The 20,370-nt window shown below is 43.4% G+C and overlaps 1 protein-coding gene across 4 annotated transcripts in view; it reads right to left on the minus strand.

Moving 5' to 3' along the window:
- Positions 1 to 1,120: 1,120 nt before the first annotated feature.
- Positions 1,121 to 20,370, minus strand: part of LOC143639759 (protein Shroom2-like) — a 129,799-nt gene continuing 110,549 nt past the window's right edge. Inside the window, exons 6-10 of one of the 4 annotated variants that reach the window (XM_077107819.1) lie at positions 13,102 to 13,779; positions 10,896 to 11,447; positions 9,589 to 9,760; positions 3,368 to 3,640; positions 1,121 to 1,392 (exon numbers count right to left, since the gene is read on the minus strand). In XM_077107819.1, the coding sequence (XP_076963934.1) occupies positions 1,126 to 1,392; positions 3,368 to 3,640; positions 9,589 to 9,760; positions 10,896 to 11,447; positions 13,102 to 13,779 (1,942 nt within the window). In that variant the 3' untranslated portion in view covers positions 1,121 to 1,125. The remainder of the gene's footprint in view (positions 1,393 to 3,367; positions 3,641 to 9,588; positions 9,761 to 10,895; positions 11,448 to 13,101; positions 13,780 to 20,370) is intronic. The other 3 variants (XM_077107816.1, XM_077107818.1, XM_077107817.1) reach the window with 3 other exon arrangements.

Genomic DNA, 20,370 nt, shown 5'->3' on the forward strand with positions numbered 1-20,370 from the left:
TTGTCAGAGACATGGTTTGCAAGTGTTTTCTCCCAGTCTATGACTTGTCAATTGGGAATCGAGGCATGAGTATTGTTTTAATGAGTAAGACTCTCTTTACAACCAAGACATAGGGCACAGAATCTTTAAACACTATGGCAGAAAAAGATCAAGTGTGGGAATAGACAGTCCATAGAACCTCTGAAAAACCAGAGGAAGAAGTCTTCCAGTACAAGGAATGCAGCCCTCAGGCAACAACAGACTTGGAGGACAAAAGAGAAAACAAGCCAATTATCATTAATGATCATATGCACACAAAGTTAATGTTCTGGGTGGAAAAGTCATTTAAAAATATTCCATAGGTTTTGGGAAACTAACAAGAACATTATTACTGGACATACTTTTAACCACGTAATTTTACTTGGCTGGAAAACATTATACTGATGTCAGTGAGAACTACAGGTATTTGTTCTGTGTGTGGGTGTGTTTTAAAGCATGCATGCGATTTAAGTGGCAATTTTAATATTCGAATGAATGCACCCAATATGTAGGTTGTTCATTTCACAGCTGGTTTTTAACCATTAGGAAACCTTCCACCTTTCCCATACATTAATTAATTATCAGCATCATCATCATGAGTTTTGCTGGGTCAGGTAACATCATCAGATGATAGAGACAACAGATGACCACACTGTTGGATGAGCAAGGACAAAACACAGCAGCCCGTGTCCGGGTGAGTCACAAGAAAAGTGCGCCAGGATCTCCCCTCTCAGGCACCCCCAGGACATGCTTGGTGACTTCCCGGAGCTGGTGTGGCATCCGAGGACAGGAGGAACGGCAGGCCCACTACTGAAAATGACCACGTGCATGTACCGCAGGCCCAGCCATGGGGCCTCGCAGCCAGCAGAGGCCAGCTTCATGTGGAGTCATGCATGATACAAACTCTGCTCAGCATTCCAAAGCAAAATCAAAAAATTAAATAAACATCCCACACAAACACGGACATTATTGCTTTTCTACTAGCCACTGTGCTATACGGAGGAATCTCGCTCCGGGACATAAATACAGGCTGGGGTTTCCACTTGCATCCTTGGGAACGGAGCTTGAACGGAGCTTTGTGTCTGACCTCTGCTGGGGACAGGTCTCTTATTTGCCTCTTTCGGGCTGCAGGCTGTCAAACAGGCACTTCAGCTGCTCTTCCCCGAGGTGTATTTTGTCTTCCAGCTCCCGCTGCTCAATGATGAGGGCCGACTTCATCTTCACAAAGTGCGCATAGTCTGCCAGGCTGTCCTCGCTGAGGTAGGCAGCCAGGATGTCAAATACGATGCGCTCGCGGCGGTCCAGGTTCTCTTTGAGTTCCTTGGCATCCTCATGCTGCTGGATGAGGACCCTCTGCTTCTCGAGCAGCGACTGCTGTTGAGGGACAGGGAGAGAAAGAAGTCTGTTGAGGGCCACGACTAAGGCAGGGGTTCCAGCTAACCCCTTGAAAACCAGGCAGCTTTGGGGGGGCTGGTCCCACAGCTGTCCATCAGGTTATCCAATGGAATCCACACAGAAATGTTCGGGAAATGGGCAGCATGAGCCCTGAGGTTGTGGCAGGCTCTTGCCTCAGTCCTCTGGGGAGCGGCTTAGGGGTCCCTGTGGGTCTCCTGCCACTGTCTGCCTCATTCTTCCTGTCTGCCTTGAATAGTCAACAGAAATCATGACGAGCAAAAGGGTAATCAGGTGACCAGAAACTCAGACTTCTGAGATGTTCATAAGGGGCAAACAAGTTGGGGATTTGGTGTCAAAGCCGTCTCCTGACAACACTGTGGGCAATTTGGGGAAAGGGAAATGGCCTAAAGAAATTCCAGAGTGGGATTTCTAAACCTTGTGCCAGAGAGACCCTGTGAGTGTACTGCCAGACAAGGACAAACTAAGGAGCAGAGTAGGATAGAAGGGAGGACTAAAAGAGGCCTTGGGATCAGTTCCCCTCACTTCCTACAAGGGCCCTCTTTTGGGAACCAGGAGACCCTGTTCCCAATACATGACACAATCACTCTCTCTGCTCACAGAACACAGCTAGCTTCCCTACCCACTCCAAATTGAAGGAAAACTCAGAAAGGGTGACACGAACGTTTTCTCTGTCTTCATATTCAGGCTGGCAGACGCCAACGTTCACTTACAAGGAGCAAGTTTCTTCCTTTCTTTTCTGGTGCTGGGGATGGACTTTGGGCCAAGCTCATGCAAGCCAAGCACAGGCTGTACCACTGAGTGGCACCCCCGGCCAGAGTTCCTGACTTTTACCTAAGCACCAGCGTATCTGTTCTGTTGCTTTGCGCTGTTGCAGTGGGTGCTGAACAGCGGCCAAAGGAAAGAACACAAGGACACGGTGGCACTTTGCAAGGTGCCAAACACAAAAAAGTCAGTGAAGAGGAATTATCACAATAAACAGTGTCCCAAACCAGGAACTGCCCTCATCATGCTACTCCTGAGGAATGCCCACAGCAACAAGCACTCACAGTGTCCTGCCAGATTCAGTGGAACACCCAAGTCCTCGGGTGTGCGGAAGAAGGAGACCGTATATTTTCATGGAAAGAGACCAGGTCAGGCCAATTCATTCCAATCAAAAGGTAAACAGATGCTAACTGGTTCAAGGATTGCAGTTCAGGTTGTAAAAAATCAGCAGGCCTCATCAGTGCCTGGAAGCTACTGAGATGGATAGGGTGGTGGGCATTTTATTAATCATAAGGGTGATTATTTTGAAGGCCAACTGTGTGCAAACAATGAAATTAGATGCTTTTCTGATATTCATCCTATGAGGTAAAGCCAACAAGGTAGATATTATTCCCCTTATTTTGCATATAATATAATTAAAAGACCCAGTGAGAAATGTCCCCAGAGCAGCACACTTCAGGACTGGGAGAAATGTTAGACAAGCCCTTTACTTCTTTCTAGACCTCTGGACACACTGGTGCTAAATCACAGCAGCAGCAATCATAAAACACCATCAACAGCTGAGTCAGGAGGAGAAAAATCTCCGCCCATGGACATGGGTTCCAAGGAGAGATTATTGTGAGTAATGATTAGAGGGAATAAATAAAAAGATGTCAAAGAGAGACAATGTTCTTTGGGAGGGCTCCCAGCAGCTCTGCAGCCCAGTGACAATGGCTCAATTCTTTGCACTCCTACCCCAATTCCCTTCATCTAACATTCTCTTTCCCTACATTAAAAGGAAAGAGAGGTGGGTGAGCACTGGACATTTCAATAGCATCTTGCACTGGGAGGTGGACAGGCCACATATAAACAGTGCTAGGCTTCAAAGAGCTGACTTTCCCAACACCCCAAGGACAGCCTTCCCACAAGACTGCCCTGTTCCCATTTCCCAACTGGATGTGTCTATAGATACCCGGTCACCAGGAGATGGACTGTCATCCAAATTATTGAGGGCATTTTCCACCCGGGCCAGGCGGCCTGACAGCGAGAGCAGAAGGTTCACCACTTTGTCCAGGTCCCCGACGAACATCCGGAACTTGTCAAATTCATTGGGTTTACACACATCTTTCGCGATGGCCTCCACCTCGTCACCAAGTGCGTTGTTGGCCTGGATATCCTCCAGCAGGCTCTCCCGGGCTTCCCGGAGCACTTGCAGTTTGCGACTGATGCTGTCGATGAGTTCCTGCTATTGGGGCAAGGGTGGTATGGACATACTCATTAGCACTGCCCCAAGCCAGGCGCCCCTAGTTACTTTGACAGCAGCACATGCCATCTGGGTGGAATTCAGAACTGAGTGAAAATCAATTTTCACATTACCAAACAATGGAGGAATTTTATAAGATTAGAGGAAGGAGGAGGACTCCTGGCTAAATTATTGATATTTGATAAATACAGTGAATACATAAAATTACACAGATAAATAAATGAAAAATAAAGCTTATTCTCATTCTGTTAATGTCCTATCGGACAATACTGGAGTTGTCCCAGTTATTCACAGTAGAAGCCATTCCAACCTGTATCTTTGCAAGAATTCACATAGTCCATGTGATACTTTATGCTTTGTCCTTTGGAATTTTCTAAATTAAAGATTTACACACAAATTATTGAGTTTCATGTCTAGTACTAAAACCTAGGATTCAAAGTGCCCTCTACATATAATTAGCAATTAAAAATTAAGACAAAGGGATGTCAGCGACTGTAAAGGGTTGTCTTTTAATATAACATATTGACTTTGACTTGAAATGGAAACAAATGACTATTTTTTTTTTAATTATGGCAAAACATACATAAGACTTGCTATTTTTATTCCTGCCCCCTCCCTTTTCTTTTTAGTGCTGGAATATAACCCATGGCTTCACGAGGTGCCCCAGCCCTCATCTTAAGCAGTTTTAAAGTGTACATTAAGGATATTCACACTGCTGTGTAACCGTCACCAGTACCCACCTCCACAGCCCCTCCACCTTCCCCAGTAGAAACTATGTAAGTAGTAAACACTAACTCTAGATCCCAGCTCCCACAACAACATCGAGCGTTTTTTTAAAAGATCACAAAATGTGAAAGGTAGAGCAGGGATTGTATCCTCTAGGTTCAATCTGCCTTCTGTTGATCAGCATGTCTGGCTCTGCCACAGATTAAATGGTAAGCTGTTTTACAGCCAGCCAGTCTCACTGCTGATTAATCTGCACAATTCTCCTAAGAAGGACCACATGGAGTTTATAAATTTCTTTGGCTTTTCTAGGTCAGGATGTCAAGACATTTTCTCCTTACAATTAACAAAAACAACCCACCTCCGCAAACCAAACAGATATGAGTCTAGATTCATTTCTCCCTTTTTGCTCCCTCCCATACTGGGGATTAAACCTGGGGCCTCATGCATGCTAAACTCTTCTACACCCCAGCCCTTCTTTTATGTTGTGCTCACGTGTACATATGCATACACATTCTCCTGTGTGTCTGTTCACCAGACTATCTGCAGAGATTGTTTAAACCATATTCATTATGCCAAGTGAAATATGCCAGACCCCCAAAAATCTGATACGCAGAAGCTGGACCAAAATAAGGAAAAAAGAAAGTTGTGGGTGAGATGGAAGGCCGTGGTGGTTTCCATGAAAATAGGAGAGAGATCAGTGGATTAGAGAAAGGGGATTGTAGGGTGGGGGAGAGGAGGAATGCGAAGAGGGAAGAAGTGTGGAATGAATCTGAACAACCTTTCCTATGTATATTTACAAATATACCACAGTGAATTTCATCTTCAAGTATATTTATGATGCATTAATTAAAAAATATATATAAATATAAGAAAGATCACTAAGAGTAGAGAAAAGGAAATGGGGAGAATGAAGGGGAGGGAAAGGGAAAATACCAGTGACTGAATTGGAGGAAATTGTATTCCATGCTTGTATAATTATGCCAAGATGAACCCTAACATTATGTATAACTAAAATGAACTAATAAATTATTTAAAATGCACCTTCAAATCCCATAGCTGAGAAAATGCCATATTTTAGATACTGATCATTTGAGAGAAAAGCACAAAACAGAAAGTATAGAGAACTTTCCAGATTCTTACCTGATGCCAGTACTGACTTAAGTAACTAATTTCAGTCAACGGAGATACCTCAGACAGAAGAGGACCCCTAGCCAGTGTTATATGTTTGTTTTGACGCAAGGGTGTGGCATGCTACGCAATATTCTACCATTGAGCTACCTACCCCCAGCCCCTTAATAATTATTCAGTGCTATCAACTGAAGAATGAATGTGATGAAGATCTCACACCAGTGCATGAAAACTGTCCTTCAAAACCCACCTCGACTGAACTGCCCTGAAACTGGGCACTCTGAAGAGTCTAAATTCCTTCTTTGATGTCTTATACAAATTTTTATTTAAAAATATATTCCTTTTGTTAAAGGGCCATTAAAAGGTACAGATACTGGCTTCCAAGGATTCTGAGACAAGACCTGACTCAGGGTTGCACATAAATATAAATGGCTCTCAACATCAGGCAGGGTGCTGAGGTTTCACCACTGTGGAATGTGCTGCCCAACAAGCCTACCCATTTCTTTTCTGTAGCACGTGGCATTCCAGAAGGCCAGGATAAGACTATGGGGTAGCCAAGCACATGCTGCCTCTACCTCTCCACTGAGATGGGCCAAAGCTTGGGGGTTGGCTCCCAGGACTCCTCTCTTTCTCCAACTGGCTTAGCCCCAGACACCCTTCTTTGGTTTCATTCCATGGACAAAGCAAGGCCTTTTCTTTCTGGGCTTTTCATTCACTTCCTTGTTTAAAAAGGAAGTTGTAAACCTCAGAGACCTGAAATTTAAACCGCTTCCTGAAGAATGCCTATAAGGTAGGCAGAGTCCACCTAAGCTACCCCAGATGTAGAAACTTACTTAGCCCACCTAGCATGATGCTTCCTTATAGGCCACCAGAATCTCTCATACATTGTATCCCTGCTTAAGAGCCCCCACTCCCTCACACTTTCATATGTTGACAGCATTTGAAGGCCTGGTATGGGAAGGTAATTAGGGTTGGGGTCATGAGAGTGGGACTCCTGTGATGGCATAAGTGGCTTTTTAAGAGGAAGGGAGATCTGAGCTAGTGGCCTACACTCTTACCATACAATGCTCTCCACCATGTTACAATGCAGCAAGAAGGCCTTTGTCAGGTGCCAGCACCATGCTCTTGAACTTCCAGCCTCCAGAACCTTGAGCTAAAATCTCTATTCTTCATAAATTTTAGTTGGTGACATACTGTTATAGCAATGGAAAATGGATCTCTCCCTCTCTCTCTCTCTCTCTCTCACACACACACACACACACACACACACACACACACACACTCACATATAAAAGGAGGCTGGCAGTGTGGCTTAGTGGTAAAGCACTTGCTTAGCATGTTTGAAGCCCTGGGTTCTATCCCCAGCACTGCAAACATAGAGGACAACGTGCAATTGGGGTTTTGCTATTTTCCCTTATTAAGCAGCTATAGAGTAGGTAGCCAATCAAATCCTGATGTACACTATGCTAACTGGTAGACATACCTCTACTGGTGTATGCTCTGTGAACAAGCATGACATCATGAATGTGTGAGTACTGGACACGGGGGGAAAAAGAGTGTAGCAGGAGCCTGTCAAATCAAGGAAAAAAAATAGGACTGCAGAATTGCTGACAGCACAGAGTGCTGTGATTTATATAGCATGTACAATGGCCAAACATATGTTTATTCAACTGAAAATCTAAGTTGGCTTCGACCTCACAGTAACTCACTCAGTCCCAAAGCAGTCATTTCTGGTGAAGAAGGATCCCAACTCAGAGCAGAGGGACAGAGTGGCACCCAGATGGAGGTGGGTGGCATCCAGGCATCCACTTACAAAATCCATTACATCCTGTCTAAGACCCTGAACCCAGGGTCTTAGACAGCCTAATATAGGTAGTCCTCTATATTAGGCTAGAGCTAAATTGAAATGGTTCAGACTGTATGGTTTTACTTGTATGTCCTGCAGTTTTTATGGTGATGGGGATTAAATATAGTAACATTCTACCAATGAGTAATGTCCCCAGGCCTTTTAATTTTTTGGAAACAGGGTTTTACTAAATTGTCCAGGTTTATCTGTGAACTTGTGATCCCCTGCCTCAGCCTCCTGAGTAGCTAGGATTACAGCATGCACCCAAGCCTGGCTGACTTTTCTTGTTTTATGAGAAACAACTGAAAAAGTTTTCGGTTCTTTTTTTTTTTTTTTTTTTTTTTTAAAAAGAGGAGATTTTGTGATCAGAATAAAGCAATGTTACCCTGAGCCAGAGTAACATCTCTAAAAGCCCCAAGTCCAAAACTCTCACTTTCCATTTCCCTATTTAATTCCTCGAACCAAAAAATTATTGTTTCCTAAAGTGAAAATAGTGCCCTTCATAATATATCTATCATGATTAAAACCAGTCAGTAATTTTTTAAAAATTAATTTTTAGTTGTAGTTGGACACAATACCTTTATTTTACTCATTTATTTTATGTGGTGCTGAGGATGGAACCCAGGGCCTCACACGTGCTAGGTGAGCACTCTACCACTGAGCTATATCACCAGCCCAGTAATATTTTTTAAATCACTAACGACATAGATTCTGAACATAATTGTTTACAAAGGTCTTGTTTTAAAAAACAAATCAGTATTTTTTTATACAAATTCCTTCCATTATGCTGGGTCCTCAGCTTGCATTAAAAGTACCGATCCCCTCCTACCCCAATACTGGTTACCTCCTTTTCTTACCCCAGTACTGATAATTATAGCAAACTCAAGGCCCTTAAAATAAACACCACATGCTGCCCTCTGAGCCTAGTTTTATTTGACAATGCCATAGTCTCTTTATGCTAAATATAACAGGCAATTACTCTAATGTCACATGTCTGGCTAGTGATACATGTGAAGGTTTAAAGCTGACATTTTAGCAGTGACATTGGCATTGATACAACTCTGTCCCTACAGTGACTGTCATGATTGTCCACAAATCGAGTACTATTTGTACCTCATCTCCAAGCTGACCCCTTGTCCACATAGCTCCAGCCCCTGGCCTCTTCTGCTTCTCCAAAAACTTGTTCCCAGGCTTGCCTGCTGTAGGACCTCTGCACCCACCAAATCTCCTTCTGCCTCTATTAGACATCCCAGAGTTTGCCCCTGATGTCAGTCTGGTTCTCTCATTACAGTAACCCCCTCATTACAACCTCCTCTAGGTCACACTCATGTGTCTCTATGCCTTGACATAGTGAGTCAAGGATGTACAAACTTTCTGTCAGGGAACAGAAAATATTATTTTAGACTTTGCAGGCTATTAGATTACTGTTGTAATCAGTCAATTTTGCCATCCTATGAAAGCCACCATCGACCCTCTGTAAATGAATGGATGTGGCTGTGTGAATAAAACTTTATTTACATAAGCAGGTGGTGGGCCAGGTTTACTATACCTGTATCATATATTTATCTTTGTGGTGGCTGTTCATCTCTCCCATGAGATGAGCAGAAGTATTTTGTCTACTCAACTCTCAAGGGCCTGGGTGAATTCTTAGGAGTTGAACACCTGATGGCTTTTGGCTGACAAGGTACTTTTTGATCCATTGTTTGTTTGATTTATGATCAAACATTGAGTTACAGATATTTGAAATTGATATTCAAGGAAGACAGGTGACTCACTGATGGTCAGACAATTAGGTCCCCTGGATTTTAATTGTGGTAGAAAGGAACTATCTATTTAACTTAAAATTAATTTATCCACTTTACCTAATTTGACATTGACTCTTATTAGAAAAAGATGGCAGAAAGACTCTTACAGAAAGATGAGAACAAAGAATTCATCATAAAGGGCTTTCTAAAGTTGTCCCACATTTCCTTGTCCTGCATGAAAGCTAAACACAAATACCCTCAGAAATGTGGTGTAGAGTTTCTGCTAGGGTAGAAAAGTGTGGTCCCAACACCTCCTGCCTGCCTGTTTCCCTCAGCACATTTCGTTTTTTGTGAGACAGGCTGGCCTTGAATTCCTGGGCTCAAGCCATCCTCCTATCTCAGCCTCCAGGGCAAACTGGGCTCCAGATGCCTGCCACCACACCCAGCTTAAAGTATAATTATATTTTGGAATTCCTCTTTCCTACCTTCTTCACAGACAGGTCATGGTCCAAGTCACTCCCCGAGTACTCCTCAGGCTCCTGCTGCTCCTGCAGGTCCTTCATCTTGATCAGTAGCTCCGCCTTGGGGGCTGATGTGCTGTAATAGGTGGAATTGGTGGCCAGAGACACAGAGGCAGGCACACTTGGCTCTTCCTTCCTGGGTAAGGAGGTCAGAACTTCAATTAACTGCAACCAGATGTACAGACATGTCCCTGGGTTGTGACAAATAAAAGTTGGTGCTACCAGAAAGACACCAGCCAGGGAGATGAGGTAGCCAAAGAGGAGGAAAAAAGGTAGTCATGAGGTTAAAATGAAAACAAAACTCCTCACCAAATAGATACTTAGTCTACGGATCACAGTTTTTGTTTTTTTCCCTTTTTTTGTGTGTGTGTGTGGTGTGAGATATATATATAGATATATATATATATATATATATATATATATATATATATGAGAGAGAGAGAGAGAACACACGTGCATGCGTGTGTACTTATGCACATGCTTCCTGGTGCCAGGAACTAAACCCAGGATCTTATACATGCTAGCTTTTACCATGGAGCTATACCCTAAGCCCCTAGTAAACTGAAATGCTTTAAAAAAAAAAAAAAAACTCTAAAGAATGAAAGAGCTGTTCAATATCCATCTCATCCTCAGCCAAGAAGCAAGATTTGTGATGTGCTTCAGAAAGATAGAAAGTCGAACAGACAGGCAGCATACAGGTTAAACAGAAAAAATAGTTGATAGGTCAATAGAAGACAGGAATAAAGGGAGAGAGAGAGACAGAAGACAAACAGATGGACAGATGGCCTCTCATACTAAGGCAGGGTTTCTCAGCCTCAGCACTAAGGGCATGTGGGTTGACAGCAGCATGCCTGGTCTCTTCTCACTAGAGTACAGGAGCACTCCCCTCTCCAGCATGATAGCCAAACATGTCTCCAGAAATTGCCAAGTGCCCTCTGGGGCACACAATGGCCTCTACTGAGAATCTCTCTTAGGGGAAAGGAGACCTGTGCTCATTGTCATATCATGCCAGCCTCAAGCCAAGGAGCTCAGCTGCTGCAGCTTGTATTATCATGCCTAAGCCAGGCCCCAAAGTCACCATGCCCAGGGAGAGTGCTTTAAACTTCTGCCTTTTCTACTGGGATGCTCTCAAAAGTGCTAAGCAATGGAAACCATTATGAAAATCTGTGCCCCAAAGACTGGAATCACAGCAGATGTGCCCCTCCTCCCTTTTTAAGCCAAAGCAGCTCTGGGCAGAATCATGCACCCGCTGGAAAGTGACATCCACTCACTTCTCCTCCGTGGTTCTGGGAGAGGGGATCTTGGGGAGCAGCTTCCTCCGCTGCTGTGCTTCCTCTAGGAGATGTTCATCTTTGGGGAATATTCCCTCCATTAGGTCCATGGTGGTTTTGATTTTCACGCTGGGATCCAGGATATCAGCCAGGGATTTATCCTTTCCCACAATCTCCCTGGCCAGCTCCTCCGACTTCAGGTCTTCAATGGTCTTCTCTTTAGTCTTCATGTAGCTGAGCCCAGGAGGGGAGGCACAGACATTCTTTGCAGGTGGTATGGGGGTGCTGGAGGGCTGGGGCTCCAGAGAAGGGGCCTTGTGTGGGGCCTCAGTCTCAGCACCATGGCGGGTATACACGCAGAAGCGGGAGTAGCACTGTTCGGATGTGCTCAGAGTCTTGATCTGATCTCTCTCCAGACCACTGGGCAGCACAGGCAGCTCAGCTGGGCGCGCCAGGCTCTGGCGGCTCTCCTTCTCAGGCTGGCTCTCTGAGTGCACGATCTTGATGGGCACCATCTTCACGGTGGTGTTGTTGTCCATCACCCGCTCGATTCTGGAAAGAGAAGAGTTGTCCTCTGAAATCCTTGCAATAGATGGACTCCAACCCAGGACTCAGACTGGTGGGCCCCTTCCCAACAGGGAACCTGATTAAGATCCCTGATCAACCACCCACCTATAAGGAGCTGCCAGATCATATGTCCTAGATAAAGACAGAGGTGGTTGAGAGGTTTTCCCCATCTGATTCCTCATGGGGTCTCTAGATCCTGAACTGTCTAATTAAAATTGTCAGCCACACACCTATAGGCATTTGAGGGGATCTTCTTGGGTTTGTGGAGGAATATGAGGTCTGTTTAATGTTCATTTGTTTTTATTCCAATGATAGTGCAAACTTTAATAATCCCTGCTTGGTTAAATATAGCAAATAGGCATTTTTCACAGAATCATTATGAGTGCTTCAGGTCAGGGTTTCTCAGTGCAGGTTGGCACACACCTGCTTGAGAATGTCCTCAGGGCCCCTTGGAGTCCGCACTGGGCACTTCCGCCCATGGGTCCCACTTCAAAGATTCTACAAGTGCATCCCACCCTCCACCGAACACCTCAGGCTACCTTTTGCATAGATTTTCAAATGACTGTGATGATCATCTCAGCAATAAATAGTGAACTTGCTACCCAACAAGGGGCACACGCTTCCTTAAAAAAAGGGGTGGTGAGGTGGGAAGGGCCTGGTAAAAGGAGCCAGGGAGGCTCCAACAGCACCCAAAGAGAGAGAATGGGAAGAAGACTCCTGGCCAACACCACAGGGCCTCACCCAGGACAACAAATGCTTGCTGCTCTCAGAGGTACCGAGCTGGGCCATGTTCAGGGAGACTGTGCCCAAAAGGCTATTGGAGCCTAAGTGTTTTGAAAGAATACTCTGGGGAAAGAGAGCCATCTACTGGTGCCGGGAGGAAAAAACCTAGCCAGACTTCCACAACTCAATCTTGGATGTGTTTTAAAATTTTATTTATTTGTTTTGAGTACAGAGGATGGTACCCAGGCCCTTGAGACAAGGGTTCTACCCAGCCCTTCTGATTCATTTTTTGCTACGTTGCCCAGGCTGGCCTCCTGAGTTGCTGAAATTACAGGTCTGTACCACTGTACCACTATACCTGACTGCTTAGCTTTTATCTATCTATCTATCTATCTATTTATTATGTGGTGCTGAGGATCGAACCCAGGGTCTCACACCTGTGAGACAAGTGCTCTACCACTGAGCTATAGCCCCAGCCCAAGTTGCTTAGTTTTTTACCATTTAAAAAAAGTGCAGAAAAAAGTGAGTATGTTTATTTGCTTATTTATTCTGGAGTACAGAAGATGATACATAGGCCCTTGAGACAAGGGCTCTACCACTGAGCTATATCCCCAGCTAAGTACTATATGTGCAAGAAAAATACATCCCTAGACTGCAAATACCTGTGGGTGACATGGATATAAATGCATTCTGCTCAGGTGAAGAGAATGGCTTTTCTCATTGGAAAAGAGCAGCCCCCTGAGTTAAAATTCCAAGTAATTTCCCTCCAACAGTTATTTCCCAGGACCAACTTTAAATCCGATGTCTTAAGCTACTGCAAGGCACCAGTTGCAAACCACCTGGGAAGGAGTCACTGAAACCAGCACCTATAGGAGAAACAGGATGAACACATGCTGCCACCGCCACAGGGCAATACCTTGTTGAATTCTCATCTTGGATGAGCAGGGGGGGTTTGTCTGTCAGCTTCTGGGGGGCGAACTGAGGCGAGGGGGAGCGAGAGGTCTCCATGGCTGTTGCCTGTAGGTGCTGGAACCTGGAAGGGGGCAGTGCTTCTGGTTGAGGATGGGACGTGTCTTCTTTCACATGCTGGATGTCACACTCATGGGTGGTAGCCTTTGGGGTGTCTTGAGGCTGGGTACTGCTGAACACAGAGGGGCTTTGGGAGAGGGGCTGGTGGGTCACACACGCCTCCAGGGACACAGGGGACGGCGCTGGGATGGGCCTGCCAGGAGCAGCCGGCTGAGCGTCTGCAGGTGCACTGTACTTCCTGGGCTCGCGCTTGGGCGGTGGAGGCCTCTGCGGGGCCGGCCTCTTGGGGAGTGCTGCTGTGCTCACTGGCCACGAATCCTCTCCCTGAGCATGTGGGGACGAAGGGGTTCCCTGGGTCAGAGGTCCTGAGTCTTCCCGTGTGTTCTCTTCTGAGTACCTATAATCTCGGGGTAGAGTCCCTGCTCGGCCCCGGCCCTCCTGGGGCAGCTCTGGGGCTTCCCAAGTGTGGGATGATTCAGACAATGTGAACGGGGTCTGTGGGTTCTGATCTGGTGGGTCCTGTGGTGCTCCTGGGCTCACTGCCAGACCCTGGGCATCTGCTTGCCTAGAGGAAGAATGCAAAAGAATAAGTCAAGAATTCCAATTAGCACTCTCCCTGCATGCACCTGAAACCCTTGACAATCCCCTTAAACCACTTTAAGGACTTAAATGCACATAGGCTTTCTCATACCTCATCCCCAGAAGACAACATGAGGCTGTATGTTGGTGTGGTATACCATAGAACACAAGGCATCAAGACGCATGAGCACACACACCAACTGCACTTTTTCAATAAAAAGTGTCATGAAAGTTTTAGAAAACCAAGTTTTCTATATGAAAATTCTCAGCTCTGTTCAGAACTATATACTTCAACTTATATTTTTATGTGGCTTTACGGGAACCTGTAATATACACAGGGGGAGACCTTTCTCAGATGGGCTGCCAATCAATTCACTCAAAAAACCTTTAAAACCAGTCATATGATAAGATAAACGAGAAAAACAAAGGCAATTTTCTTTGGAAACCAACCATGTCTCATGGATCTTTCGTGTCACATGAACACAGGTATTTACACACATATACATACATAAAACGTGTCACACACAGAGGCAGACTTCATATGCATGCTTACATGTTCATCAGTGCCGTCGCTGAAGCTCACAACTGTCAAATGTGCAACAAACGAGCCGGCCCTACCTTTGCCCACACATTCCTTCCTTCCATCAAAGAGTAATAAAACAGAACTCAGATTTAAGGAAGTAGCTTTTTCCATTTAAAACAAAATGACTTGAGGGCTGGCATGTAGCTCAGCAGTCCATCACTTGCCCATGGGAAAGGCAGGCCCTGGGTTTGATCCCCAGCATCACCCAATAAAAGGACCTCTCAGTAATTAAGGAGACCCAAACTAGGGCAGCAAACAGACACCCAGTAGAGAGCCTCGGTGCCAATAAGAGACATAGCTCTGTAGTACAGCTTAAGTTCTGGTATTGTATTCTGGTATTTTCTTGCTAAGGATTGCTTTAGCTATTCTGGGTCTCTTATTTTTCTGGGTCTCTTATTTTTCCAAATAAATTTCAAGATTGCTGTTTCTATTTCGACAAAGAATGTCATTGGGATTTTAATAGGAATTGCATTAAATCTGTTTAACAATTTTGGTAGTATGACCATTTTGACAATATTCTGCCTATCCTGGAGCATGGGAGATCTTTCCATCTTCCGAGGTTTTCCTCAATTTCTTTCCTTAGTGTTCCATAGTTTTCATTGCAGAGGTCTTTCACCTCTTTTGTTAGATAGTTTTTTTTTTGTTTGTTTTTTGAGGCTATTGTCAATGGAATAAGTTTTCCTAATTTCTCTTTCAGTGGATTCATCACTGATGTTTAGGAATGCATTTGATTTATGGGCGTTGATTTTATATCCTGCTACTTAGTTGAATTCATTTATTAGTTCTAGAAGTTTTCTGGTGGATTTTTTGGATCTTCTAAATATAGAATCATGTCATCAGCAAACAGTGATAGTCTGGGTTCTTCTTTATCTATTTGTAACCCCTTAATTTCTTTCTTTTGTCTAATTGCTCTGGCTAGAGTTTCAAGGATGATGTTGAATAGAAGTGGTGAAAGAGGACCTCCTTGTCTTGTTCCAGTTTTTAGCAGGAATGCTTTCAATTTTTTCTCCATTTAGAATGATGCTGGCCTTGGGTTTAGCATATATAGCTTTTACCATGTTGAGGTATGTTCCTACTATCTTTAGATTTTCTAGTGTTTCGAACATGAAGGTGTGCTGAATTTTGTCAAGTGCTTTTTCTGCATCTATTGAGATGATCATATGATTCTTGCTTTTAGGTCTATTAATATGATAAATTATGTTTATTGATTCCCATATGTTGAACCAACCCTGCATCCCTTGGATAAATCCCACTCGATCATGGTGCACCATCTTTTTAATATGTTTTTGTGTGCGATTTGCCAGAATTTTATTGAGAATTTTTGCATCTATGTTCATCAGGGATATTGGTCTGAATTTTTCTTTCCTTGATATGTCTTTGTCTGGTTTTGGTATCAGGGTGACATTAGCCTCGTAGAATGAGTTTGGAAGGGTTCCCTCCTTTTCTATTTCATGGAATACTTTGAGGAGTATTGGTGTTAATTCTTTTTTGAGTCTTGTAGAACTCAGCTGAGAATCCATCTGGTTCTGGATTTTTCTTGGTTGGTAGGCTTTTGATGGCATTTTCTATTTCATTACTTGAAATTGACCTGTTTAAATTATGTTTGACCTCTTCATTCAGTTTGGGTAGGTCATATGTCTCTAGAAATTTGTAGACTATAGTAACTAAAACAACAATGGTATTGGCACCAAAATAGACTTGTAGACCAATGGTACAGAATAGCGGACACAGAGACTAACTCACATAAATACAGTTATCTAAATCTAATACTAGACAAAGTTGCCAAAAACATTCACTGGAGAAAAGATAGCCTATTCAACAATTGGTGCTGGCAAAATTGAAAATCTATATGTAGCAAAATTAAATTAAACCTCTATCTCTCACCCTGCACAAAAATCAACTAGGCACTAGAATAGCTAGAGACACTGAAGCTAATGGAAGAAAAAATAGGCCCAAATCTTCACCACGTCAACCTAGGATCTGACGTCCTAAACAGGAAAGACTCCCAAAGGTCAAGAAGTAAAATCAAGAATCAATAAATAGGATGGATTCAAATTAAAAGCTTCTTCTCAGCAAAGTAAACATTAATAATGTGAAGAGAGAGCCTACAGATTGGGAGAAAATCTTTACCACACGCACCTCCGATAAAGCATTAATCTCTAGGATATATAAAGATCTCAAAAAAATTTAACACCAAAAAAAAAAAAAAACCCAAAAAAACAAACCAATCAATAAATGGGCTAAGGAACTGAACAGATACTTCACAGAAGAAGAAATACAATTATCAACATATATATGAAAAGGTAATTTCTCTAGTAATTAGAGAAATGCAAATCAAAACTACTCTTAAGATTTCATCTCATTCCTGTCAGAATGGCACTCATCAAGAATACAGGCAACAATAAATGTTGGTAAGGATGTGGTGAAAAAGGTACACTCAAACATTGCTGATGGGAATGCAAATTAGTGCAACTACTATGGAAAGCAGTATGGAGATTCCTCAGAAAACTGGGAATGAAACCACCATCTGACCCAGCTATCCCACTCCTTGGTTTATACCCAGAGGTCTTAAAATCAACATATTATAGTGACACAGTCACATCAATGTTTATAGCAGCTCAATTAACAATAGTTGGACAATGGAACCAACCTAGGTGTCCCTCAACAGATGAATGGATAAAGAAAATGTGGTATATATACTCAATGGAACATTACTCAGCTTTAAAGAAGAGTGAAATTATTTGCCAGTAAATGGTTGGAGTTGGAGAATATCATGCTAAATGAAATAAGCCAATCCCACAAAACCAAAGGCTGAATGTTTTCTCTAATACACGGATGCTAATTCACAATAGGGCAGGGGGTACTAGGGAAAAACAGTGCTACCTTAGATTAGGTAAAAGGAAGTGATGGGAGGGGAAGGAAGGGGATGTGGGGATAGGAAAGATAGTAGAATGAAACAGACATTATTACTGTATGCATATGTGTGACTACATGACCAATATGATTCTGCAACATGTACACTCTGAAAAAATGAGAAATTTTATCCCATCTATGTATGATATATCAAAGTGCATAAATGCATTCTACTATCAGGTATAACTAATTAAAACAAATTTTAAAAAAGATCTAGTTAAAGCAAAAAAAAAAAAAAGAGAGAGAGACATAACCTATTTACTAATAAACAGAACAGTGGAAACCTTCACCAGACCCAGTGCAAAGGAGCTTCACTCCAGGGCTGGCCTTAAGGCCCAGGAGATGCACCTACTTCTGAACCATGTCTTGGAGCAATCTGGACATGATATGTGGTAATCTGGGTGCTACAGATGGCATGTGCAGTACTGGAATCTAGAGCCCTGTTGGTGCCAGTCCTGCAATGTCCTGGGTGGGGGAGAAGGGTCCCTACCAGGGTTAACAGATGCTCTAAAGAAGAAAACGTTCCATAGATCAGTGCCCTCCTGCTCCCCTGTATCACCACAGCCTCAGAAGGAGCTGGACCCTACTACTCCAAAGTCAGGGCTAAAGTTCTCAAAATCTTGAGAAGGGCAGAAGAGCTTAAATCCCACTGAACCTTGAAAGAGGGCATGAATGTTCTGATGCAACACAGCAACCGACTTAGAGCTTAAGAAAGTATCAACCCAACTCAGAAGTTTGATTTTTAACTGTATTAGCTTGACACTCACGGAAACTTCTAATTTAAAGTTTCATAAAAAAAAAAAAATTGTATACCACAATGAACGGCTTAGAGAACAATAACCAGTTTAGCACTTGTCTGGTTATAAAATAGGATGACATTTGATGCTGTCAAATTGAAGATGCATTCCAAGAGGTGCAACTCATGGGTCAGGTCTCCCAGTTTCATTTCAATATTTCACTTCATTTTAAAAAGCTGAGGTGTATGTGAATTTTTCTTATTAAAACTCCTAAAATCTAGCATCCATAGGCTCATCTAAAAGCACCTAGTATCTGTTATTTAATAAATAGCCACCATACCACATAAAAGGAAAATTAAATGAGCTGCAATTTTTGCCCCAAATCTACATGCCTTTGGCTACCCGGAAGCATACTGATTTAAAAAAGGAGCTCTACTTACAAAGCCATCTCTTACTGCTGACCTCTGATCTCAGGCTGGAGTGCTCTGCAATCCACCCACAAATGGCAGAGAATTCACCTGCCAAAGGTAAACTCACTTGCTGGGGACAAAGTCCCTTTGAGAAGGGAATAATGACTCAGAGCAAAAGATCCACTAAAAACGTTCTACAGCCTCCTCCCTGCCTTACTAAGGGACATCCTATGTGGGAGATGAGTGTTCTGTTCTCTAGGGGAGTGGTGTGAGCTACAGCAGCCCTTCAATTCTAGAAGCCTAGCACGTGGTACTCCACCTTGACGTTTTTTATTTAGGTAGGCACGATAACCTCAGGGCCATTTGTTTCCCACCTTCCTCCGTTTTTTCTTGATTCTGACAAACCTGCAAACTCTAAGCTATAAAAGCACTAACTGGTTTTAATTGTCCTAGTTAAGAAACCAGGCAATCAGGTCATGGTGACAAACATGAAAAAAGGACAAAAAATCCCCCAGAAATTTAGGGATCCAAGAGACAACTTAGTAGATAATGAGCATTTGTATGCACGTGGTGCATCTGTGTTGTATGAGTGTAGTCACATATGTATGGAGTGTGTGTGTGCCCGTGTTAGTATGTCACATACAGGTGCCATATCGTTCTGTATGTTGTGTGTACGTGGGTGTGTGTAACACATTCACGTCTGTGTTATATATGTGTATCTCTGGACCTGCTATCATCATTTAGTTTATTTTAAAAATATGTTTATTCCTTTTTTGTACTTTCTACAATAAAGTAAATAGTGATAGCAGGTCAATAAAAAAAAAGCAGGACAATAAGATGACTTAGGGACTCTGTGTCACAGCATAGAAGAATGACCCTGGAGCAGAGAGGTAAGCCACACAAAGGAACATTTCAAAGGCAGTTGAATTCCAGAGTCCTGGCAATTGATATTCATGCTAGGCTGGCTGTTCATTCTCATGCAAAACATGCTAATGACATGTTACCAAGGAGAGAGCTGCTGTCAGTTCTGAGAGGGGAAAAGGCTGGCAGCCTCCAGGCAGCAGAGATTCCAGGGACCTGCCACTGGAACTTGGGATCTCACTGCATGGGCCTCACTGTTGAAAAGGCAGGTGCTGGATGCTCTAGAACAGAACCACAAAGCCTAACAAAACTAATCTGAAGACACCGAGCATACGGGAAAGATTGCTTTCTGTGCCTAGTAGTTCCGACACACTGTCATAGGGCAGAGACTACCGTTAGAGGGAAAAGCTCAAATGCTCTTGAAATCCCATCAACATCACTATTATTCACATGGATGGTTTTTGCTCCTGCTATGGAGACGGCTAGCCCCATGTCTAGTTGTGAGGTTTCCATATAGCAGAGGTAACTGTTTTTATTTCCAGACTCCATCTGCTCACCACATGCTCTCTGAAAATAAGTCAGGGTAAAGAAGGCAGATGCACTCCCAGGACCTTAACTCATGACCTACTACTAAATAAAAGTACGGTACATGTCCTTTCCTACCCCTGTCCCTCTCTCCTGAACAATCCTACCAACCACAGAAACCAGGTGCTCATAAAATCCAGGGTGCCTTTGCCAAGCCTCTAAGATAAATTAAATCAGAGAATGAGACCTTTGGGGATCACCACAAAAGGACAGAGGTATGCATATTTCTGGGCTTTTACCCTATTACCTGTTAAAAGCAGGGTCTGCTCTTCCCCAAACATAGCACAACCCACCAAGGCCTCCATCCTGCGAAGGGCATCCCCGAGGCGGGCCAAGGCAGCCTGTTGAGGCATACTAACACGGGTTGTGGGTGTCGATAAACGTGACATTGTAAAATATAAACTTGATCAGAAATCACAGAGAACTTATCAACCCTTTAGACTGGTGGGATGTGTCAGGGACTGCCAGGCAGGTCATCTGGTGCTAAA

This window comes from Callospermophilus lateralis, chromosome Y (assembly GCF_048772815.1).
Source record: "Callospermophilus lateralis isolate mCalLat2 chromosome Y, mCalLat2.hap1, whole genome shotgun sequence".
Classification (NCBI taxonomy): domain Eukaryota; kingdom Metazoa; phylum Chordata; class Mammalia; order Rodentia; family Sciuridae; genus Callospermophilus; species Callospermophilus lateralis.